Source organism: Pyrus communis, chromosome 9 (genome assembly GCF_041283825.1).
Source record: "Pyrus communis isolate YQ-2024b chromosome 9, ASM4128382v1, whole genome shotgun sequence".
NCBI classification, from domain to species: domain Eukaryota; kingdom Viridiplantae; phylum Streptophyta; class Magnoliopsida; order Rosales; family Rosaceae; genus Pyrus; species Pyrus communis.
Genome location: NC_142573.1, coordinates 2,468,592 through 2,492,482, shown reverse-complemented (window position 1 = coordinate 2,492,482; position 23,891 = coordinate 2,468,592). Strand labels below are relative to the sequence as shown.

Below are 23,891 nucleotides of genomic sequence, written 5' to 3'. Positions count from 1 at the left end.
GGAGGGGACTAAACAAATTAGAATCTCAATGGAACATTCCTAATTTGTTTAGTTTCCTCCAATATCTCATCTCCGGCGTCTAAACTAAAAATTGCTCATAACATCCCAATGTTATTTTAAAAGTCGTATGTGAGAGTTGGAGGGGGCCAAACAAATAGGAATTATTATATTAATGGCATAGTTTATTTGGTTTCCTCCAACATCTCATCTCCGACTTATAAAGTTCACTCCCATATACATATAAAGCTTTTGATAGTTATGAAGTTTTCAACTCCGTTGTTCGTTAGCGTAGCCGTCTGCATCTAAGAGCGCATTTATGTAAGGTTAATGGGAATAAAAAAAAAAAGGAATTGAATTCCGATTATGGATTATTCCAGTTTTTACTAAATTCTGGGGAATCATTATTGTGGTGGGCCCCACCCGAAACAAGGAATGCAATTCCTGAAATTGGAGGAGTGGGATTCCCTAGATAGATGAGGTATTTGAATTCCAAGAGAGTAAGGGAATCAGGAATGCATTTTTTCTTCCTATTATGCCCTCATTTACATTATGCGCAATTCCATGCATATGCCGAAGAGAAGAAACTACACTTTGAGAAAGAAAATTTAAATATTAAAGTAAATACTTAAATTTATATAAAAATAAAAAAATAAACAAAAGCATTTTAGTATGTCTATGAAATAAAAATAAAAAAAAAATTATTTTTTTTTTCTTACTATTATATATCATATCAAATTTTAGTACATAAAATATTTGATTTGGAACAAGGGCATTTTAGTAATCATAATTATTTATATTCCAATTCCGTTGAATTAGTAAACAACTTTATAAAATTAATGTCATTTCTATTTCGATTACAGAATATTTAAGTAAATAACTTCAACAAAAATCTAATTTTGACTTCCAACCCCTCAATTTAATTCCTTATATTTTCATTACGGTTACGTAAACATGTCATAAAACTCAACAGATTCTGCTCAGTTGCTCAGCTTCGTGCGAAATGGTATTCTCCGTCGGGGCGTCGAGGAGTATATCAATCGTTTCGCAAGCTATTAATGAACATCAGCATGTAATACCAGAAGCAATAGGAGGAGTGATTCTTTCCAACACAGTTCCATCATCCCATTCAGAAAAGTTCAAGCTGAATAAACATGCGGAAAGATTAAGCAACAAAGATGCATGAATTTAACTTCATCGGAACCCACCAACAGCCCGTAATGATCCAACAACAATATTCCGACCAACCAAACGTAGGATAAATTATACAGGCTTGTGCCGAACGCCACAAATAAATAAGAAAAGAAACCGACCGTAGTTTTTCTTTTCAAGCAAGGTACCTGTACAATTTTCGATCCGTTTTATCCCTCTCCAAAAACTCCCGCTCAATGAGGGACTCGATTCGTTTCTTTATTACAACAGGGTTGGGCAAGAATCGGGCCTGCAGCTGTTTCGTCACCTCCGCGACAATGTTATTGTGATCCAGGACCCGCCTAGACTTCATGATCCTCACAATTGCTGCTTCAATCTGGGGCTTCCTGTCTTCCTCTACTCTCTGTCGGGTTTCTTGATTTTCTGGTTCGGACTCCCTTTGTGCAACCACAGTACCTATCTTTACCTTGAAGGACTTGCTTGTGAACTTGTCATTAAAGAAGAAGACATCCTCCTCAGCTATGTCCTTGCTCATTGGCTCCTTCCGAAGAACATTCTTCCCCTTGACACAGGCCAGAGATTGCAGGCACCTCTTCAAGTCAACGGCTGGTATCTCTGTAGCCTGCTCAATTTTCTTATACGTCAACCGGTCAGCATCGTTAAATAACATCAGTACACACATCTGATATGTGGAAACATTCAGCTCATGCTTCTGGCCCTTTCCAAAGGTTGATTTCAAATCAGCTGTGCCCATATTAGTTTGCCAGGACAATCTCCGGCCAGTATGGGTCCCAAGATAGTAACTCTTGAACTTCTCACATACCCACAAAATTTCTGCTGGAAGGTTGCAGGTCGCACTTGGTTGAGTAGGCCATGAACCTGTGGTGAGGACCTGGACAGTTAGTGTTGGGCTGTCGCCTAACTGAGCTCCGACAGTTGAGTAGAATTCATGCATTGTATCCTGAGAGGTCTTCATATCAGTGAACATACCCTCCAACTTAGAAGTAAACTGATATCCACATTCTGTTTTGAGCTTAACAATCAGACTTCTTTCCGCATCATCAGAAACAGTCTTCCCAGAAAGAAGCCTCTTTGCCAAGTGTTGCTTGTAATACTTTTCAAAGACATCTTTCTCATGAAGATAACGGAAAAGCATCATGACCTTGTCCAGTACAACCTCTACATCCTCCTCACTAACCCCTCTTAGACCTTTCCGAAGCTTGTCATCCACAAACAGAGATATGAACTCTGGGGACCGGGCATTCAAATTAATGAAGTATTCAAAGGAGGAATTTAGAGCATTTTGGAATGTTTTGTCATTGTTAAACGCCGAGCTGATAACTTTGTCATATTTATCCTTCAAATCCAGGAGACGCTGCACAAAATCTACAGGATCCCTTAACCTTTCTGGGTCAGTAACTAGCTGCTTACCAGTATCTCGGATGTAAGCGGTCATGACATCTCGTACTATTACAAGTCCATTCTGCACCCTGCGAAACAAGCTATACATTCTTCCCAAGTCGTCATATTTGTCATCCACAAGCATATTAACTAAACCTGAGCTCTCCATATGAACTAGTCTGTTCATGTGATTTTCAATCATCTCCTTCTCCACCACATTAGTTATCTTAGCTTCACTTCTAGCATCCAAATACTGGGAGACTCTTTCCATTTCTTCAATTAAGCGTCTCTCAGCCTTCTTTAAATAGTTCCCACAATCACATGACTCTATGAACTCCTGAGACTCACAGCGGTAAAAATCAGCTGAAACCTCAAGAAAATGCTTCTCAAAGTCGTCTTGATAAACAGTAGAACCTAAATCCATTAACATTTTTATAATATTCCTCATCAAGCCTCTGTTAATTACTTCACCACTCCTTTCTCTATGCACAAGCTCAAGAAGTGTATCCAACAGCCTCAACTGGGTTTTGGTAGCGTGGATAACAACATCCCTCCACAGGTTTAACCCAAGCTCATGAACAGGGGTTTTGTGGGTGCTTGGGATGAAAGTCCTGTCCATGTACATCAATATGTCTCGAACCATCTGCAACGCTTTGTTATGGTCTGCCCACTTCCGGTTCAGCTCTTCCAAAAACAACTCACCTTGTGCAGCTTCAATTGACTTAGATATATCTTTTAGATGATAAGTCATGGTTGTCACCAGACCAGAGTAGAGTTTCTCTCCAAATTTGTGCAGCACCATATTGTAAGCATTCCTGAATTCATGCCATAATCTTAAACATCAGAAGCATAAAGTTTCACGATGTAAAACAAACAGTAGTTATAACATAAGAATGAAATGCACTTCCAAGTTATATTGCAAAATGAAACACAGTTTAGGATCATTCCAATATCTTGAACTACAAAACCATTTGAAACAAGGAGAAGGACGGAATGAGCATTAAAGTGCAGTGAACATAAAATATGTGGGAGATCACCATCAAATGCACTACAAGGGGATATTCTAACACTCTATAGCATAAATCAGCACAAATGATAAAGTAGAACAGATATAAGCAGCGTAGATAAGACTTAAGAGATTATACAATGATATCCTAGAACCTCATGATCAACTGAAAACATATCCTAGAACCATTGTGACAATTAACTTCGGAACCAAATATGCCTACACTCCCTAAGATATTCCACTTCTTAATATAGCCTAGAATCACTCATTTTCCTACCATAACTAGCCACATATAAGCAACATAGATAAGAGATAGTACAATGATCTAATACATCCTCGAACCATCGTGACACTTAACTTCAGAACCAAATATGCCTACACTCCCTAAGATATTCCAACTCTTTCGATAGCCTAGAATCACTCATTTTCCAACCATAACTACCCACAGTAAGCTCTCACCGACAGAAGGGCAACATGCAAACAATTCAAAATAATAACAGGGACCACCAATTACACCTAAATCAACACGTAAACCGAGAAAATGGATCACGAAAAATAACAATTAAAGAGTAAGATGATCAAACTGAAAGCTGTATCTCACAAATTAATCAAACCTCAACTAATAGTGTTCCGAAATGAAGTTATCCAACCAAATCCAGCATACACAAAGCAAATTATCACCTCTTAACACGCATCAATATTTTCATTACCCAAAAACTAGATCATAATTCACACATATTTACATATCCTTTTGCTTTAAACGTAAAACCGAGTAGCAAACGAGTAGCAAACCTGTAGAGCTCCTCGAAGCTAAGCCCGCTAGCGTTGTGATTGTAAATTTCATGAATCGCATGCTCCAGGATCTTCCACGTCTTCTCAGCGTACTTGGGATCAACCACGACCCGATGCTTGAAGGCCTCAATTTGGAAGTTCCTCTTCTTCTGAGCACTCATCTTCTCGAACTCAACTCAGCTCAAAACCCTAAAACCTCCGATTCCGGACCCTAGAAACCCGATTGAGATTGGACGGTTCGGGTACTGCGAGAAAACCCTAGCTGTTGTCCCTAATTGGGAAGAAGGGAAAACGAATCAGAGCATGCGAGAAGTGGGTTTTCGAGTCGTAGGGGTTTCGAGATGGTTGAAGAAATTAGGGTTTCGGATTGGAATGGGGGAGATGAACCAGCGCAAATAACGGGGAAATTTGGGGATAATGGTAACGGTGACGAGAGAGAGAGAGAGAGAAATGCCGACGGCTTTATTTATTTTATGATTTATTTATTTATCTGTTAAAAAAAAAATATCTATCCTATTATTTTTACTAATTAATAAAACACTCATTATCAATCAAAATCTTATGAAATTACGAGTTTAACCTTCTAATTAAAACAGAATATGAATAAGAAATATGAGGCATAAATGTAATTTCACACAACCAAATTTTATTGTTTTTTTTTCAAAGTCTAACCTACCTGTAATCCTAACATATGTCTAATTAAACAAAAAAAAAAAAAAAAAAAAAACTTCCCACCCCACATTCTTTATTACTCTCTTCCTCTCTCCTTCTATTCAAAAACAAAAATAATAAATTTTCTCACGCACTTTATGCGTGCTCATATGCTAGTACTATTATTAAAAGAACCTTTATTGTCAACTTTTTACCATTTTTTTCCTATTTTACCCTCACTTTTGATGCAATATTGACAAAAAAAGGGTAAAATAGTAATTTTGTACCTTTTGACAAAATGACAACTATATCCCTATTTTACCTTTTTACCTCTTTTTTTATACTTATTGTTTCAATTTTACCTTTACTTTTGATACATAATATTTACATAAGGAGGACATAACAGTAATTATGTAATATTAAAAAAAAAAATTACTTATTAAGAGAAATTATTCACACAGACACACATAAAGTATGTGGTCTCTACTAGTTTATTTTTAAATAAGTCGGTGCTCTTGCACTTTTATTTGGACAATTCGGGACAACAACTCTTTTCTTCTTTAGCTTCCTTCTGAAGCCTAAAAAGACCATTAACCCCCACCTACCCTCGCGTCTGGTACAGCAAATGGAAGGGTAATTTTGAGAATCCAGCTTTTGTGAGTTGTAACGGATGTGTGGGTAAAGTGTACACCACTTGACTTGAGCTAAAAAATCTGTCTCGACCGTGAACATGGTGTCTTTTTATTTTTTTTTTACTTTTTATTTTTTTTAAGAGGGTAAATGGTGGCAAACAATATTTATCAACTCCTTTTGAGAGTCAAAAAGATTAACATAGGCATTTCAGCTTCTCTCTGGTCACAAGTCTGGCTTTCACACCAGTAACGGGTGTTGAACCCGAAACCACTAGTTTTTAGTTTTAAGGAAGTTTCGTAATCCGTCATTTACTACTGAGTCACCAGCTCGTGGTTAATCTTGAATATGACTTTCATACCAGCAACGGGCTTCGAACCCAAAACCTCCAACTTTTACTTTTAAAAAACCTCGTAATTCATTATTTACTATTGAACCACCTGCTTGTGGTTAGGTTGGTATAGTTTGATGTTTGCCTATTTAGAAAACCCGCTAAACAAAATCAAACCGTCTACAAATTTCATAGATTTTAGCACACGACATTTTTTTCTTCATATTGATTACCACTATTTAATATTGTGGTCGACGACCAAAGTGGAAGGTGGAGCCAAAGTGTCACATCCCCGCCCAGGCGGGACGACTTCCCGGGCCCGCTCCACCACCGTAACACGATATTGTCCGCTTTGGGCCCCGACCACGCCCTCACGGTTTTGTTTCTAGGAACTCACACAAGAACTTCCCGATGGGTCACCCATCCTGGGAATGCTCTCGCGCGCTACTCGCTTAACTTCGGAGTTCCCATGGAACCCGAAGCCAGTGAGCTTCCAAAAGGCCTCGTGCTAAGTAGGGATGTGAATATACATATAAGGATCACTCCCCTGGGCGATGTGGGATGTCACAATCCACTCCCCTTAGGGGCCCGACGTCCTCGTCGGCACACCACGGCCAGGGTTAGGCTCTGATACCAAAGTGTCACATCCCGGCCCGGGCGGGACGACTTCCCGGGCCCGCTCCACCACCGTAGCACGATATTGTCCGTTTTGGGCCCCGACCACGCCCTCATGGTTTTGTTTCTGGGAACTCACACAAGAATTTCCTGATGGGTCACCCATCCTGGGAATGCTATCGCGCGCTACTCGCTTAACTTCGGAGTTCCCATGGAACCCGAAGCCAGTGAGCTCCCAAAATGCCTCGTGCTAAGTAGGGATGTGAATATACATATAAGGATCACTCCTCTGGGCGATGTGGGATGTCACAATCCACTCCCCTTAGGGGCCCGACGTCCTCGTCGGCACACCACGGCCAGGGTTAGGCTCTGATACCAAATTGTCACATCCCAGCCCGGGCGGGACGACTTCCCGGGCCCGCTCCACCACCGTAGCACGATATTGTCCGCTTTGGGCCCCGACCACGCCCTCACGGTTTTGTTTCTGAGAACTCACACGAGAACTTCCCGATGGGTCACCCATCCTGGGAATGCTCTCGCGCGCTACTCGCTTAACTTTGGAGTTCCCATGGAACCCGAAGCCAGTGAGCTCCCAAAATGCCTCGTGCTAAGTAGGGATGTGAATATACATATAAGGATCACTCCCCTGGGCGATGTGGGATGTCACACAAAGACTGAAGGTGGGGTGGGATCCAATGTGCGTTCATATGTTTTTAAATAATTAAGAGTGTTAGCTTAGTGATTTTAATAAGTCGCATGAAGTAATAAATTTTTTGTTTTCGTTTATACTTTTAAATATAAAATTGTTGCCTTTCATTTCATAGGACTACAAGATTTTAAAGGTGTGTACATGCAAAGATACAGAAAATAAAACACTACCTCGTTTAATAACCAATTCGTTTTAAAATTTTAATTAAAAACGAAATGATTTTTAGATTTCATGATTCAGGACTCATATGGATGGATTGGCTTCGCCTCCATCTTACCGAACTAAATCAAACCGCACCGCTTCATGATTGATCCGGCCATAATTCTAAAGTAAAACCGACCCAAACCAGACTGCACACACCACCCACTAAATCTCTAAATAATGGATTTTAGTTGGCCCAGTTGGACTGTAGGCAGCTCAAAATTCGATACCCATGCCCGAAAAGGGCAAAGTCCAATCCAAAGGTAAAGGGCTTTTTACGCAGAAGCCCATCACCAATACAGTGGCAAACTTGTCATTACGCTCGCGCCTTTAGGGTTTAGCCAATTTAGGGTTTGCGTATAAAGCGAAACAAAGTGCCATTTGTGTCGTCCTCTTCTCTCAGAACTCGGCAGCGCGAGCCACCCCTCTCTCCCTCACTCTCCTTTCTGGATCTGACCTAGGGCTACCCAGCCATGGTGCACGTCGTCCATTACCGCAACTGTAAGCCTCTCATCTCCCTCTCTATCTCATATCTATGGAGCTATTAGGGTTTCGATCGACCTTTTTTTATCTGTGTTTGTTAATTTTCATTGCTTTCTGTTCTAATTTTTATAGTTGATTAGTTTTTTCTGTGTTTATTATGTATTCCCTTAAAGTTTGATCAGTTTTTTGAGTTACTCATTTGTGTTAATCAGCATTTGACTTTGATTTCGTTGATTTCGTTGATTTCGTTGCACTCAAATGTGTCTTTAATCTTTTTGTATTCAGTTTTATTTTTTTGGCCTTTTGATGTTGCCTTTGTTTATGCTGGGTGTAGCTCAGTCTTGTTTTGTTTCAAGAATTTGTATTGAAAATTCTTGTTGTAAACTATTGCCGCTGAAGCCGTGTTTCGATTAGAAAGAAAGAAGCCCCAAAAGAGTTAAGAGTTTAGTAAAAATTCGTAGGTGGGTGCTTAAAGTTTACATTTTTATCGTTGTTATTAATCCATGAATTACGAAGCTGTTTGGTATTGAGTATTGAAATGCAAGGGTTTGAATTAAGATTTTGTTCTTGCCAATTTGATATTGGTGAATGAAAATTTGTATTGAAATGCGTATGCATTTTGATGTGTGATGTCAGATGGGAAGACTTTCAAGAAGCCACGTCGGCCTTATGAGAAAGAACGTTTGGATGCTGAGCTGAAGCTGGTTGGGGAATATGGACTCCGCGCAAAGAGGGAACTGTGGAGGGTTCAGTATTCTCTGAGTCGTATCCGTAATGCTGCCAGGGAACTCCTTACCCTGGATGAGAAAAATCCTCGCCGTATCTTTGAGGGTGAGGCTCTTCTTCGTAGGATGAACAGGTATGGGCTTCTGGATGAGAGCCAGAACAAGCTCGATTATGTGTTGGCTTTGACTGTGGAGAACTTTTTGGAGCGTCGTCTTCAAACCCTTGTGTTCAAAAGTGGTATGGCCAAGTCCATCCACCACGCCAGAGTTCTCATCAGGCAAAGGCACATCAGGTATAAACATTGTTGCTCAAAACATGTTGTTTGTGTTATCTGTTTGTTACATATCTATACTTGGCAGGTGAATTTATTAAGGTAACAATTTCTGTACCGTCATGGTTGATCTTCTTGTTTCTTAATTTAGTTTAAAGTTGTTTTGATTTGCTAATGATTGTCCCGTCTTTTGTTAATTAACCTTCACATTTCCTAACCATTCTCTTGGTTATTCCTTCTTGTCTGGTCATTTGTGTGGGTTTATGAGGTTAATTGTCGTGACTAAGTGGGTTAACTGCTCGCTTGTGTCTACTGTTTTTCTGATGTTATTGTTAACACAAATCATTCATACCACGCTTTTGTTCTTGGTATGGTTGGTATCTTCGGATTAAGCATAGTGAAATGAACATTCTTTTTCTATCTACATTTTCGGATGCAGAGTTGGAGGGTGGGACTTGTGAGTTTTTCTATTTTATCTGCTTTAACCATCTTGGTTGTATGCTATGTTATCATGGAACCTACTTAAGAAATGCCTTGTATGCGGTGTTATAAGTTTGATGTCAAAGCTTGTAGTGTTTAATGTACAAAATCCTTGTTTCTTTGTCAGGGTCGGAAGGCAGTTGGTCAACATCCCATCTTTCATGGTGAGGGTTGACTCCCAGAAGCACATTGACTTTTCACTCACCAGTCCCCTCGGAGGTGGGCGCCCCGGAAGAGTGAAGAGAAGGAACCAGAAGGCCGCTGCCAAGAAGGCTGCTGGTGGTGATGGCGACGAAGAGGAAGAAGAATGAAGTGGAGGCCTCTCAATTTAGGAACTGTTTTGATATCATGAGCCGTAATTTTATCGTTAGTTTCTTTTACCGACTTTACAGTCCGTATTGTAGTGGATCTTACTAAGCGTTTCTTGCTCGTGTTTTGTTGCGACTAGAACTCAAATTTTTGCTTTAAATACTCTTTAAGTAATGAATTTTGTGTTACTTGGGCACTCTCTTCTCGGTCTTTTTACGTTATATTTTTGTCTCTCGATTCTTTTCAATTTCGTTCTATTCAAAGTTCATAAATTTACATGGATGTGTAGAAAAGGAGATATGGGTGTGGAAATTATTTTCCTCGTTCGAATTCTTGAGTTTTAGTCGTTTACTGTATCGTTGGGGATCCGATCCGATCAATTAGAACCAGTAATACATTTACTAACACATATGAAATCAAAATATCCGATCTATATCTAACTGCGTTATTGATGTCGATCAATATGGTGAGAGCTGGCGTTCGTAGGTATGAAGTCGGGTTTCCATCTCTCTCGTGCACGTTTTCAGAATCCAAAAGTATCACGGTTTGCATTTGAATATCAACTTTAGGTAACACTCCCTCGCTACGTGTCCCATGTTTAGTCTGGTCGTAATCTTATTGCAATTTCACATTTGACCACGTTTCTATTTTAAATGTCTTGGGTGGCCATGCTTTGAGTGCCTGTTTGGTGGGTTGGACGGATTGGATCTTTAGGATAAGGTTGAATTGGTAGGAACATATAAGACATGATTTGTAACTCATGCATAAGAATAAGTTAAATAACTCACTCTCTAGTAGATTCACAAATTATCACGTCCAATCATGTCTATCTCAAATTTTGACACAACCAATTTACTAAACAAGCTCTTAAAATTTTCAATTTGACTCAATAGCCCCCTTCAAATCCCATGCATGCCACTTGTCCATTAAATCCCCCTAGCCTAGTTAAATACTTGGCTATTAATCCACTGCCACGTCCACACCACTAAATCGTTGATTAGTGTGATTAATTATCCAATAAAATCTTCCATCTCACTATCACACAACTAAAATCTTTTGTGTGGGTGTTGTGTGGCACTGTTCTAAATCAAACACGTGTCATGTTGTTACAACGATGATGTACTAGGAGTCTAGAAGGTGTAAGCTCGTTTTTCGTTGTTGAGGCTATCCAATAACAAATTTTCGGTTGTTCTAGTCAAATTATTCTTGCTCTAAGAAATAAGAACATAAAAGTAAAATTACAGATTAATTATCATGTTCAAGTTTTCTCGTTAATTTAAAATACCGTCACAATCGGATTTGGATAAGTGTAAACCAAGTCACCAAAGTGATTTCCTCACAAAACGGGGAACGGCCTCGTCCTCCTAATCCAGATGACTACAGCTAAGAAAACCGTTAGAGTGGTTTCCGAGTCGGGGAGTTTATAATAACCACAAGTCCCATCACTCCACCACGTGGACACCATCGTTTCTCTCTCACCATTCTCCACGTGTTGCGCTCCCATAAGTTTCCACCCGCAATAAAAGCTATAAAACCTCAGATCCCAAGCCAAAACTCTCGCCACTGCGCAATCCGTTCCGTGCCGTTTCAACCAACATGATGACACTGCGTCACAAGCCGGAGGAGGAGAACCGGAACCAGAGCGAGATTCGGGAGACGATGGAGGAGGTCCGGCGGAGCATGCTGTCCGTATCGTCGAAGGAGAAGAAGGCGTGTACGGAAGACCAGGAGGAGGACAGCGCGGGATCGTCGGAGGAGATGGAGTCGCCGAGGTCGGTGGGGCGATGGCGGAGGGGGACGACGAAGAAGACGGGGTGCGTTCTGCACAGCCAGATCTTGAGGATCAGAGAGGAGGACTCGCATCTCGGCGAGAGTACGGCTCTGATCGGTGCTGCCGCTGCAGCTGGAAAAGATTATCACGGCATTGACGTCGTTCTTTTCGCCCGGCCAATCTTGCCTTCCTCGCCTCTCAAGAACACAATCAACGGTTAATCTACACTAATAACTCTGCTAATGATGTTCAGGTTTGTTAATTTTTTCCTCTATTTTTCTGAAATTGATTGATTAATGTGTTGCGTTAGTTTCTCTGATTTCGTTATGTAGGAGAGAATTGGAGACCATGAATTCTGGAATCTGTGGCGATCTTGATTGTTTTCAAATCTTGATCTGCAATTATTGGATGTGGTTTTAATTGTTTGGTTGAACTTTTAACCATTCCTGTTATTTGGATGCTGGGAAAATTTACCTGCTGTTTGGATGCTAGGAAAATTCATGGACCTCAGAAATGTGGATTTTCATTTCAGAAGTAAATAATTATTTTTCGAAATCCTCTAATATGATCAAAGAAAGTTCTGAATTTCTGTTAAGATCAATATTAGTTGTGAGATTAAGAAATTTTCTCGGCATCCAAACGGCGGTTTCAAACTTTTTCCCCTTCTTTCATAACGTAACTTTTCAGGCCTTCAGCTCTGTGCCTGTCATTGGGCCTGGCCCATATTCTTTATTTGGATCTTAATGGGCTTTTCATTGTTTTTCTTTAGGAAGAAGAACAGGTAGCTTTCAAGTCAAGAGCAGCAATGAAAAATTCCGAGAAGACAAATGAAGAGTTAGAATTAAGTTCCATCGTTGTGTTTTTTTTTTATAGGATAAAATTGTAGCCGTTTGATCTGCGAACGTTGCTGTACAGTTAAACAAAAATCACATCGCCGCTTTCCCGGGAGCCCCTTCTGAAGGGCCAAAAGCGATTTCTGACAATTAAAAGTGATTCCCGACTACAGTTGTATTGTAGAGGAAACACTTTGATGGACTTTAATTAGATCTTCAGATTTTCTGTTAAAAACACTTGTAGCAAAAGTGCTTCAGCATTTGGACTTTAAATTAAGTCAAAAATCATCGTCACGGACTCACGAGACCAATTTGTGACAAAAGAAAGCATCCATTAATACTACTCAACTTCAACAAGAGAAACAATAAATCAATGAGTCCATTGGCAGGAACCCATTAACAACAGCTTTTTAGCCTAAACCAACAACAACCTAATACTCATCATCTTCACCATCATCACCTTCAGCAGACTCAAGCCCAACTTCCTCATAGTCCTTCTCTAGCGCCGCCAAGTCCTCCCGAGCCTCGGAAAACTCTCCTTCCTCCATGCCCTCGCCAACATACCAATGCACGAAAGCGCGCTTGGCGTACATGAGATCAAACTTGTGATCAATCCTCGAAAACACTTCGGCAACACTAGTAGAGTTGGAAATCATGCACACAGCCCTCTGAACTTTGGCCAAGTCGCCACCAGGAACAACAGTAGGAGGCTGGTAGTTGATGCCGCACTTGAACCCAGTCGGGCACCAGTCCACAAACTGAATTGTCCTCTTGGTCTTGATTGTGGCCACAGCTGCGTTGACGTCTTTCGGAACCACATCTCCCCGGTACATTAAACAGCAGGCCATGTACTTCCCGTGCCTCGGGTCACATTTTGCCATCATAGACGCCGGCTCAAAGGCACTGTTGGTGATTTCTGCCACAGAGAGCTGCTCGTGGTAGGCCTTCTCTGCTGAGATCACAGGTGCATAAGACGAAAGCATGAAGTGGATTCTTGGGTAGGGGACCAAATTGGTCTGGAACTCTGTCACGTCCACGTTGAGCGCCCCATCAAAACGCAGAGAAGCGGTGAGTGAGGAAATAACCTGCACAGAAAACACAATTCCTCATCCACATTAGCAAGAAACGCCCAGAAAACAATCTGTCAAACAATTCAAGTGCACAAGAGTAAATTATCAAACGCGATCAGCGCACACAGGAAAATTATCAAACACCTTCAGTGCGTAATGAATGTTTCAATCTGTTTTACCTGAGAGACCAGCCTGTTGAGGTTGGTGTAAGTGGGTCTTTCAATGTCTAGAGACCTGCGGCAGATGTCGTAGATGGCTTCGTTGTCAAGGAGAACCGACACATCAGTGTGCTCCAAGAGGGAGTGAGTGGACAGTACGCTGTTGTACGGCTCAACGACAGAGGTTGAGACCTGAGGAGACGGGTAGACTGTGAACCCGAGTTTCGATTTCTTTCCGTAATCAACAGATAGCCTTTCCAGGAGAAGAGAGCCGAGGCCAGAGCCAGTCCCACCTCCAACAGCGTGGAACACCAGGAACCCTTGAAGACCAGTGCAGTTGTCGGCAAGCTTTCGGATTCGATCCAGGCAGAGATCCACAATCTCCTTCCCAACTGTTCAAATACGAACACAATAAATCAAACGAGAATCAACCATTAGAAAATTTGAAATCGGGGTAGTGAGAAAGTTTCTTACTTGTGTAGTGGCCTCTGGCGAAGTTATTAGCGGCGTCTTCCTTGCCGCTGATGAGCTGTTCCGGGTGGAATAGCTGGCGGTAAGTGCCGGTCCTGACCTCATCGATGACGGTGGGCTCAAGATCCAAGAACACAGCACGGGGGACGTGCTTTCCGGCTCCAGTTTCGCTGAAGAAAGTGTTGAAGGCGTCGTCTCCGCCACCGACGGTCTTGTCACTCGGCATTTGGCCATCAGGCTGCAAAAAAAAAAAATCCCAAATTATATTTACAACAGAGAGATAAACAAAATCCTGGTAACAAAATCGGGGAAGAAATGTGAAAAGAACGGACCTGGATGCCATGTTCGAGGCAGTAGAGCTCCCAGCAAGCGTTTCCGACTTGGATTCCGGCCTGGCCGATGTGGATGGAGATGCACTCTCTCATTTTTCAGTTGATTTCTTTCTTTGGGTTCTTTGTTCGCCTGAGAGGAGAGAGCGAGATCTGCAGAGAAAGAGAGGGAGTTCCAAATTTGACGATTTGAATTTGTGAGAAGGGTGAGATTTGGGAATTTATAACGGCAATGAAGCCGAGAAATTCGGATGGGTTCAAATTTTGAAAAGAGGTTTTGGTGGGATCCAGCTAGTTCTATATTTTGGGGTGTGGATTTGAAATTTGAATTGTGAAGCGCGAGAATCAAATAGTTCTATTGGGCTGGGCTCACCTTCGTACGGGTTTCAGTTTGAGTTTCAATTATCCAGCTACAATTGGGCCTATGATGCTCATGGGCTATTTGGGTTTCGGCTCCTATGCCTATTTATATCGAACCATTCGATAATCAATAAATCTAATCTTAAACAAAAGTTAGTTAATCATGACAGTATGTCCGCTTCGTTAAATTCGAGTTCAAATTTCTCATACAATCCAGATTGCTATGACACAAACTAGGCTTAGGCCGAACCTTTGGCAATTAGGAAATGTCATAACAGCAGTCACCCAAAAGTTCATTTCCACTCGGTTCCCACACCACCCTGGAAAGGACAACCCTCGAAGTTTGATCATTCGCCAACTTCAGGGTTACTCGAGAGTGCATGACAAGAAAAGCGGATTGATCATTGGTGAATTCCTCCTAGCCCAGCTATTTCTTGGATTCTCCTGAAAACCAAAAAGCCGATATGGAGTTCAACTGAGAAACACATGCCAGAGACCATCATTCGAAGAAGATGGGCATTCCCTTTTGTAAATGTAAAGCCATCCCAACCTCAGCTTGTTCTTCACTTTGCGGCCAAATGAGCATCCTCCCACAGCTAACAATGATTAACACTTTGTTTAAAAGTCCTTAAGTAAAATTATTAGATTCCAATTTCCATATGACACATCACTTCTCTTTCTGCTATTTCATACACATGCAATGTTTAATCCTAATCAGTTTTGTATCTACTTTACAGACATGCTTTAATGAACCATGCTCTTGAACTTTACAGAAAGTTTGCCCATGCTTGTCTTTCTTTTGAGAAAAATACTTGGCTGCTTAAAGAGTGAGTAGGAGTTTTTACGTAAAATTGTTCGTTGTTGCTGATTAATACAACTTCGTGTTTATAATCAGAACCGTTCATATTATAAATCGATCTATAAAGATCGTATCCGATTAAAAATCAATTAAAAGTAAGGTCATACACATCTATTTGTGACGAGCTGATATTTGCAAACCGTTTATGTATTTGTAAAAGCATTACAAACCGTTTATGTATTTGCTACGATATATTAGCTACATGACATTAGTTTTATTTCAAGTTTTGCAAAGGTGATATTTGCAATGTGATTCATAATAATGTGAACGGTTTTGATTATAAATATAAAAGTCTGTGATTTGAACACGAAAATGCATGTACGATTTGGCATGATCATATACATCTATTTGTGACGAGCTGTGTGCACTGAATGACTCTGTTGCCCCATTTATCTCCATCGACTTTGAGTTTCTTGCTCTACTAATTAAAAGATACGAGGTATATATGTAAGGTTAGCTGACCTAATTCCATTGTCGGATTCAAAAATTTCTTAGTTGTAAAGTATGAAGTAAAAGTAAAATTAAAGATATAAAAACTTAGATTGTGACAATTTGAGGGTCCCCAAAGTGTGGTGTGGTGCCGAGGAGATTTCACTTCTTTTTTCCATGATTTTCAGGTATTCGTTTTGATATTGAACATAAAGGTGCCTTCAAATCACATTTCACTGGCTCATGTAAATTGAACCCAACAACAACAACAATCAAGTTTTATTCCACCAAATATTATCGGTTCTATGTTCTTAAAACGTCAGTATACACAATTTTGCGTCAAGTTTTTCATTAGTTCTAAACCTCCCAAGTATTTCATATTTTTTCTTAAAATGTATTTATTTTTTTCTAAACCTCATTCACATGGTCGAATCTTTTATCCGGAGCATCTGTATGGTTTCAGCTCGTGTAACTTGAACCCTTTTTAATTATTTGATAGGTCAAATCAAATACTTAATTATTCTTAATTAATTTCTGCGCCGCTGAACGAGCACAGACTCCAAAAATGTGGTCCAAGCATATAGATTATACACTCTTGCCTCCTAGTTGTGGTCCTAATTTTCCAGGCAGCTCGTACCTTCGCTTGCTGGCCAGAAAATTAAATTATAAAAAATGTTTAATGATGTTTAAAGTTTAATTAGCACAATAAAATATGAATTAAACCCTAATTTGAGAAGCATATCACATGCTTAGGGTTAGCAAAACATAAACTAGGACAAGGGTAGCTCACCAAAACGGATCTAGTGTCCCCAAAAGGACATACATTGCGGCCAAAGCCACTTCAACTTATAGGGCTTAAGAACACTTAGGGGCTATGTCTTTAGTTTTATATAGCTTCTTCCAACATCTTAACCAAGGTTTTCTAGACCCATTGGGGTAGGCTTAAAGAGGGGACGAATTACATTAGTTGCCTGTCACAAGAAATGACTGATCTTATTAACTTTTTAGAGTTGATTCAGTCGAATACTGATTAGCTCCTTACAATTTATGAGTAATTTTTTTTGTACTTGTCAAACACAAGTTGACATACATTTATAAGTAACTTAATTGTAAACGTAGGAGAAAAAGCTTTTGTATATGTATCAAACTATAACTTCTGATGTAGTATTATAGGGCTCCTAATGTGGTCTCGTAGTTTATTATGGTGGATTGGAAGAATTGTCTCTGACGACTTCACAAATGAGATTTATGTGTACACATATTTATAGAAAAAGTAATCATGTCGCAAATGCTTTAGCTTTTTTTTTTAGGGATAGTTATGATTATTACTGGTGGTCTAGGATTCCGAATTTTGTAGCCTCTATCCATGCCCATGACATTTCGTTTTGTCCTTATTTAGTATTTTCGTTGTTCGTTTTTGTCTTTGCGGGTCTTGACATAGTCCCTCTGCTTGTATCTTTTTCGTTTATTTTTATTTATTACCAATAAGTTTGGTCAAGGAGGGACGGGCGGTGAGTTTCTGGGTGTAATGGTTCTTATTCCTTTGAGGGAGGGTAGGTGCCTCGCACGCTACCATTGTCGAAAAATTAATCTCGTCTAATCCTTCTCTATTTGAAGAAAAAAAAAATGATTGTGATCAAATATTGATTAAAAAGCAGTATTCCAATTTTGAGATTTAGTGAAACACTCATGGGTTAGGTCTTTTGAAGGATGACAGATCATTTGTTCCTAAATAACATCAAGATTATGAAGAAAGTTTGATGCTTTATATGCGACAACATTGATTAGTTGTAACTTTTCATTGAACTGTGTTTATGATAAAAGCTTTGCCAACAGCTTTCCAAGAAGATGCTAGTTTTTTAGTGTAATGGTCATCAACCCTTCGGAAGAGGATAAGTGATTTGCACGTGACTATTACCGAAAAGCTAATCTCGCATAATCTTTCTTCATTTAAAAAAAAGAGTACACAACCTGCAAGTATTTTTTGGGGGTTTTTATAGGATAAACTATGCATTGTGCTTTTTGGTTGAGCCCTTATTTTGTTGACCCAAATACAAACCCTTTTTCCAGCAAGAAAATGTTTGTTGGTGAACCCAAAATATAGCCAGATTTTTGGGTTTTCTTTTGGGTGGATGTCTTTTCGTGTTAGGGTAGGGATACAAAAAGGAAAAGAAGATAATATAGTTTTCTATCAAATGTGACTTACCATAACTACAAAAATGTGACATTTGATAACATTTGATAACATTTGATACTAATTGTGGTAATGTACACTGGAGATGTGTTAAAGAAGATGATAGATAGTTCATGGAAACTAAAGTTTCACACTTTTATTTGATCACTTTGTTGGAGTCTTGGATTTGCCAACTCACGCAGTCCTAACATGGAAACCATCCAATTGTGTGGATTGAGATTCTCTTCGGATTTCTGTGTCTTCGAAGCTAATGAAACAGAAATTCAGACCATTCAATTTAAATCATGCTTAGTTCATCTCATTGACAACTTCAAACAAAATCAAACCCTTGAACGGTCCAAATCTTTCTTTCTCTTTTGAATGATCAAGATTTCCGAATTTATCAACTCAGGACACACAGATCTGACTAGGATGTCAACTCCAATTGTACTACCTTACTCCAGCAGACAAAAGATTTTAGCTTTTTTTATTTTTAAGACCACCAACTTAATCATGATTTCCAAGGCCAAGTGCATGATAATGGAGGGCACAAGAAAATGGGTCCATGTAATACCCTGTAAATGTAATCCTTATCTTAATAAATAATACTTTATGCACCATAGCATTTATTTTTCATGGGGTCGCCTAATGCAGAAAAAAACTTACTTGTTACATTGCTGTCAAACTCAATTTATATCCATATGTTTGCGTGATTTACCATTCACATCAAGAGAGAGAAATAGAAATTGATCTGGGTGGTATATTACGTGAACGGAAATTCTCTGTCCACATAACAAGAACATGCATTTCAAGGGCATGTTCATGATGAGGGTTTCCTTCCAAACACATAAGATTTTGATGTAAACTCTTTAGCTTATGCAATGGAATGGCTACCCAATACGATAGACGTTTTTTCTCCGATCCTTGCAAAACAGAGAATCTTGTTGATTTGGGATCGTTTGTTTGTCAAGTTAAATTAAACTTTCCTAAACAAATTCTAGCATTCCATAAAATCTCATCAACTCATCACTTTAGCAAGGAAAAAAAATGTGGGAAGTGATAGGGATTTATATGAACAAGAAGGGAGAAAAAGGACGGCAAAACACATGCAATGTCAAGTTAAATTAGTTTTTCCTAAACAAATTCTACCACCCCATAAAATCTCATCGACTCATCACTTTGGCAAGGAAAAAAAATGTGGGAAGTGAAAGGGATTTATATGAACAAGAAGGGAGAAAAAGGCAGGGAGGATGCCAATTGAGCCGACAACACATGGGGAGCTCACAAGGACATTGGGTGGTGGCGGCTGGCCCTTAATAGCCGCAAGGGAGCCATGACACACCTCGTGTGGAACTGCCGTGGTCTAGGGTCGGACACGGTAGTTCGGGCTCTTCATGGGCTCATTAGAAAGCATAGGCCTGATTTGATTTTTCTTGCTGAAACAAAAATGAGAGATCATCGAGTAGATGGAGTTAGACGGCGAATGGGGTATAGTGAGGCGTTTCATGTTTCACCCAGTGGGAGAGCTGGGGGCCTCAGTATGTGGTGGAATGAGTCTGTAGAAGTAACGATTGGATTTGCGTCCAAACATATTATTGATGCTACTGTCAATTATGTGGATTTGAATCGACAGGCTCGGGTTACTTGGGTGTACGGTACTGCGTACAGGATTGAAAAAGTGGAGTTTTGGCGATGGATGAGAGAATGGTTTAAACCAACAAACACTCCGTGGCTGTGCGGAGGAGATTTCAATGAGATCCTCTGGGACCACGAGAAATCTGGAGGAGCAAGTCTGAACTACAACAGACCTCGGTATCTGGAGGAATTCTTAAATGTCACAGAGCTTATGGACCTGGACTATAATGGACCCTGTTTTACTTGGAGAGGGATGAGAAATGGGCATCTTGTTGAGGAGCGGCTGGACAGGGGTTTGGCTAATAGACAATGGCAAGACTATTGGCCAGATACAATGGTTATTCATGAAACTGTGATTGGGTCGGACCACTGCCCCCTAATTATTCGAACCCAACCTTGGGCTCAGAAAACGAAGAAGCTCTTCCGCTTTGAAGCTTTTTGGGCTAAAGAAGAAAGGTGCAAGGAAATTGTGGAGTGCTGTTGGAGGCAAGAAGGCCATGGGGACGGAATTATGAGATGGCAGAGAAAGTTGAATGAGTGCCGAGTAAGATTAACCAGGTGGAGCCAGCAGGCTTTTCATTCGAAAGGGCGGGAACTAATTGGTCTTATCACCAGGCTGGGAGTTCTTCAACATAACTGGCGCCAAAATTGGGAGGAAATTAAGATGGTTTCGGGGCGCATTGACAGATTGGGGGAGATTGAGGAGCAATTTTGGCAACAGCGATCGCGTGTGAAGTGGCTTAAGGAGGGTGATGCGAATACGGCTTTTTTCCATCAATCTACGCTTCAACGGAGAAGGAGAAACAAGGTAGTAAAAATTAAAGATGGGAATGGAGTTTGGATTGACAAGCAGTGCGAGGTTCAGAAGCATATTGAAGAACAATTTAAAGAGCTTTTCTCCACCTCAGGCCCCAGAGAGTGGGGAAGTATGTTGGATTGTCTTCATCATAAGGTAAGTGATGAGATGAATGATGGCTTAATTAAACCGGTTACTTTGGAGGAAGTCCAAACGGCCGCTTTACAAATGGGTGGTTTGAAAGCTCCGGGTCCTGATGGGTTCCAGGGGATTTTCTACCATTCATTCTGGAACTACCTTATGGATGATGTAAATGGAATTGTGCAGGATTTTATGTAGGGGGTTTCGAATCCGCAGCGTCTTAACTCGACACACATTGTGTTGGTGCCGAAGATTACAAATCCGGACTCGGTCGGACATTTCAGGCCTATTAGTCTGTGCAACTATTCCTACAAGATTGTTTCTAAAATCCTCGCCAACCGCCTCAAGCCTATCCTTTCGGAGATTATTTCTACTACGCAAGGCGCTTTCGTGAAGGGGAGACAAATCCAAGATAATATTGGGATTGCTCACGAGATGTTCCACTTTCTGAAACTCCGAAAGGCTAGAAACAAGTTTGAGATGGGAGTTAAGCTTGATATGCATAAGGCCTACGACAGGGTGGAATGGGATTTCCTTGAGGCAGTTATGGAAAAGTTGGGCTTCAGTTTACAATGGAGGAACCTGGTTATGGGATGTGTAAAAACTGTGGAGTTAGCTATACTCCTGAATGGGCAACCAGGGAAGCCTTTCATCCCATCTAGGGGAATCCGACAGGGAGACCCTTTGTCTCCGTACCTTTTTATTCTTGTTGGTGAGGTCTTGGCTAGACTTATTCAACAGGCGGTGGAGAGGAGGCGACTGACGGGAATCCAACTGAACTATGGGTGTCCGACTATTTCTCACCTGTTTTTTGCGGATGACACTCTGATTTTTATGCGTGCTGATCAACAAAATTGTGTTTGTCTGCTAAGAATCTTAGATGATTATTGCCGTGCTTCTGGCCAACAGGTGAATTATCAGAAGTCATGTATTTTCTTTGGAGCCAATGTGCCTAGAAGCTTGTCAGTGGAACTTGGGCATCTCGTTGGCATGCCTCTGGCGGAGGACCCGGGAAGGTACCTTGGTCTCCCGTCTATCTGGGGTAGATCAAAAAAACAGGGGCTTGCTTTCGTGAAGGAACGAATTTTGGAGAAAGTTCAGGGCTGGAAGCAATGCACCCTATCACAAGCAGGAAAAGAAGTTATGATTAAGGCTATAATTCAAGCAATCCCTACCTATTCCATGCATCTGTTTAAGTTTCCTAAGACTCTGTGTTCGGATTTTGACGCAATAATTGCTGAGTTCTGGTGGGGAAAGAGGGGGGGGGGGAGAAGAGTATTCACTGGCTGTCCAGGGGTTTGTTGGGGTTCCCGAAAATGGAAGGAGGTATGGGGTTTCGGAACTTTCAAGAGTTTAATGATGCGTTGCTTGCTAAGCAGTGTTGGCGTTTGATTCATGAACCAAACTCGTTTTGGGCGCAGCTTCTTAAGGCCCGTTATTTCCCTCACTGTTCTTTCCTGGATGCTACCTTGGGGGGAAGAGCTTCTTGGGGCTGGTCCAGCCTTCTGGTTGGGCGTGAAATTCTTCTGAGTGGTGCCCACTGGCAGATAATGAATGGGAAAAGTATCAGATTATGGCAGGATAGGTGGATGCCGACTATTTCTGCTGGGAAACCTACGGTCTTAGGAGATGTGAGGGTGTCTCGGAATTTGCGGGTGAGTACAATGATTAATGCGGTGTCCGGTACTTGGAATATTGAGGCTATTAAGCCATTTATATCACTGGTGGACTGCGAGGCCATTTTGGATACTCCCATTGGAGATCGGCATCAGGAGGATAGGTTAATCTGGCCGGCTACCAGAAATGGGGTGTACTCTGTGAGATCTGGATACCATTGGATGCATGCTAGCTCGGGACCCTTGGTGGGCAGAGCTTCCTCGTCTTCATCTATAATCCCAAATAAGGTTTGGAGATGTATGTGGCAGTTGAAGACTCCTCCGAAGATCCGGAACTTTATGTGGCGGGCTTTGAATCGGACGTTGGCGACAATGGAGAATTTGTTCAAACGCCGATGTTCTCCATCTCCGTGTTGTCCAATTTGCTTGGATCAGGACGAATCTGTGGAACATATGCTCCTTCTATGCCCATGGGTTGAGCCAATTTGGTTTGGTGGCCCGTTGACCTACCGGGTGAATAGGGCTAGTATTTCGACTCTTCCTGCTTGGGTGATATCTTTCTTCGGGTCTAACCTGGGTTCTAAGGAAGAGATTGCAAGAATTCTGATGTATATGGCTGTCACTTGCTGGCATATATGGAAAACTCGGTGTAGCTTTGTTTTTGATCACTTGGGTATTGATCCTAATCGTGTCATCATGGCTACTCTGACTTCGGTGCAGGGGTTTTTGGAGGCTACTGGGGCATCTGTGTGTCGCCCTCAGCGAGCACGCTCCCACCCGTGTCCTCCTGCCTGCTGGGGTCCTCCGTGCAGTCCATGTATGAAGGTGAATGTGGATGCGAGCTGGGAGGCTCATTCAAAAGGTGGGTTTGCTGGAGTGGTTATCAGGGATCACGAGGGGAAGTTTGTGGCTGCTAAACGGGGCCGGATTGGGGCGCCTAGTGTGGCTACTGCCGAGGCAGCGGCGATCTTGTTGGGGTGCGAATTGGCTTTTGAGCTGGAGCTGGATTGTATTATTGTGGAGTCCGATTCAAGGGAGAATATCCACTGCTTGACTCAGGATATTTCACGGGGCAGCTGGGAGGCTTTCCCCGATATTTCAAAGGCCTTGCGTATTGGGGGAAACTTTCAGGACTGTCGCTGGTCTTGGACTCCGAGATCGGCCAATTTGGCGGCGCACGCGTTGGCGTCGAGACGTAATCTGGAGATGTGCGATGTAGTTTGGGTAAATATCCCTCCATCTTCGTTGGTTCATGTTCTGAATAAGGATGGGTTACCTTGTCCCCATTAATCTTTGTTTGGCTTGGGAGGGGGTGGCCATGCCTCTGGGCTGGGTCAGATTTGTGTTTCCTCCTCCCTTGCTCGGGGCTGTGGATGCCTCTTTGGCTTGCTCTTGTTGAGCTTTTGTTGTTCTGTGGCTTCGGCCTTAGTGCTGTTGGGTGCTGTTCAATATATCGTTTCCTTCCAAAAAAAAAAAAAGGACAGAAACACATGCAA

At 41.3% G+C, this 23,891-nt stretch overlaps 5 protein-coding genes across 5 annotated transcripts; 3 read left to right on the top strand and 2 right to left on the bottom strand.

Annotated features, from left to right (window-relative positions):
• Positions 1-1,162: 1,162 nt before the first annotated feature.
• On the bottom strand, positions 1,163-4,840 carry LOC137739951 (cullin-3B). Its single transcript, XM_068479707.2, has 2 exons — positions 4,349-4,840; positions 1,163-3,365 (listed from the first exon to the last, which is right to left on the bottom strand). The coding sequence occupies exons 1-2, from the start codon at positions 4,507-4,509 to the stop codon at positions 1,325-1,327; spliced, it is 2,202 nt and encodes a 733-aa protein (XP_068335808.2). The 5' UTR covers positions 4,510-4,840; the 3' UTR covers positions 1,163-1,324.
• A 2,989-nt stretch (positions 4,841-7,829) lies between these two features.
• LOC137739012 (small ribosomal subunit protein uS4y) lies at positions 7,830-9,950 on the top strand. The gene is made up of 3 exons (XM_068478484.2): positions 7,830-7,986; positions 8,605-8,986; positions 9,573-9,950. Exons 1-3 carry the CDS (start codon positions 7,959-7,961, stop codon positions 9,754-9,756), a joined length of 594 nt encoding a protein of 197 aa, XP_068334585.1. The 5' UTR covers positions 7,830-7,958; the 3' UTR covers positions 9,757-9,950.
• Positions 9,951-11,299: 1,349 nt separating this feature from the next.
• Positions 11,300-12,593, top strand: LOC137739050 (uncharacterized). The gene is made up of 2 exons (XM_068478526.2): positions 11,300-11,778; positions 12,295-12,593. The coding sequence occupies exon 1, from the start codon at positions 11,351-11,353 to the stop codon at positions 11,744-11,746; it is 396 nt and encodes a 131-aa protein (XP_068334627.1). The 5' UTR covers positions 11,300-11,350; the 3' UTR covers positions 11,747-11,778; positions 12,295-12,593.
• Positions 12,594-12,669: 76 nt separating this feature from the next.
• LOC137739049 (tubulin alpha-2 chain) lies at positions 12,670-14,685 on the bottom strand. The gene is made up of 4 exons (XM_068478524.2): positions 14,390-14,685; positions 14,061-14,295; positions 13,608-13,978; positions 12,670-13,443 (listed from the first exon to the last, which is right to left on the bottom strand). Exons 1-4 carry the CDS (start codon positions 14,480-14,482, stop codon positions 12,790-12,792), a joined length of 1,353 nt encoding a protein of 450 aa, XP_068334625.1. The 5' UTR covers positions 14,483-14,685; the 3' UTR covers positions 12,670-12,789.
• Positions 14,686-19,540: 4,855 nt separating this feature from the next.
• On the top strand, positions 19,541-23,685 carry LOC148694026 (uncharacterized). The gene is made up of 3 exons (XM_088700088.1): positions 19,541-20,794; positions 20,978-22,105; positions 22,201-23,685. The coding sequence occupies exons 1-3, from the start codon at positions 19,541-19,543 to the stop codon at positions 23,683-23,685; spliced, it is 3,867 nt and encodes a 1,288-aa protein (XP_088556214.1).
• The last annotated feature ends 206 nt before the right edge of the window (positions 23,686-23,891 follow it).

Coding starts and splice junctions, on each gene's coding strand:
- LOC137739050 (XM_068478526.2), top strand. CDS start 11,351: ATGATGACACTGCGTCACAAGCCGGAGGAGGAGAACCGGAACCAGAGC.
- LOC148694026 (XM_088700088.1), top strand. CDS start 19,541: ATGACACACCTCGTGTGGAACTGCCGTGGTCTAGGGTCGGACACGGTA. Junction 20,795..20,977: donor TGGATTGTCTTCATCATAAG/GTAAGTGATGAG, acceptor GATTTTATGTAG/GGGGTTTCGAATCCGCAGCG. Junction 22,106..22,200: donor GTTCCCGAAAATGGAAGGAG/GTATGGGGTTTC, acceptor TTTTGGGCGCAG/CTTCTTAAGGCCCGTTATTT.
- LOC137739951 (XM_068479707.2), bottom strand. CDS start 4,509: ATGAGTGCTCAGAAGAAGAGGAACTTCCAAATTGAGGCCTTCAAGCAT. Junction 3,366..4,348: donor AGCTTCGAGGAGCTCTACAG/GTTTGCTACTCG, acceptor GCATGAATTCAG/GAATGCTTACAATATGGTGC.
- LOC137739049 (XM_068478524.2), bottom strand. CDS start 14,482: ATGAGAGAGTGCATCTCCATCCACATCGGCCAGGCCGGAATCCAAGTC. Junction 14,296..14,389: donor GCCTCGAACATGGCATCCAG/GTCCGTTCTTTT, acceptor TTTTTTTTGCAG/CCTGATGGCCAAATGCCGAG. Junction 13,444..13,607: donor TCAACAGGCTGGTCTCTCAG/GTAAAACAGATT, acceptor TTTTCTGTGCAG/GTTATTTCCTCACTCACCGC.
- LOC137739012 (XM_068478484.2), top strand. CDS start 7,959: ATGGTGCACGTCGTCCATTACCGCAACT. Junction 7,987..8,604: donor CGTCGTCCATTACCGCAACT/GTAAGCCTCTCA, acceptor GTGTGATGTCAG/ATGGGAAGACTTTCAAGAAG. Junction 8,987..9,572: donor ATCAGGCAAAGGCACATCAG/GTATAAACATTG, acceptor TTTCTTTGTCAG/GGTCGGAAGGCAGTTGGTCA.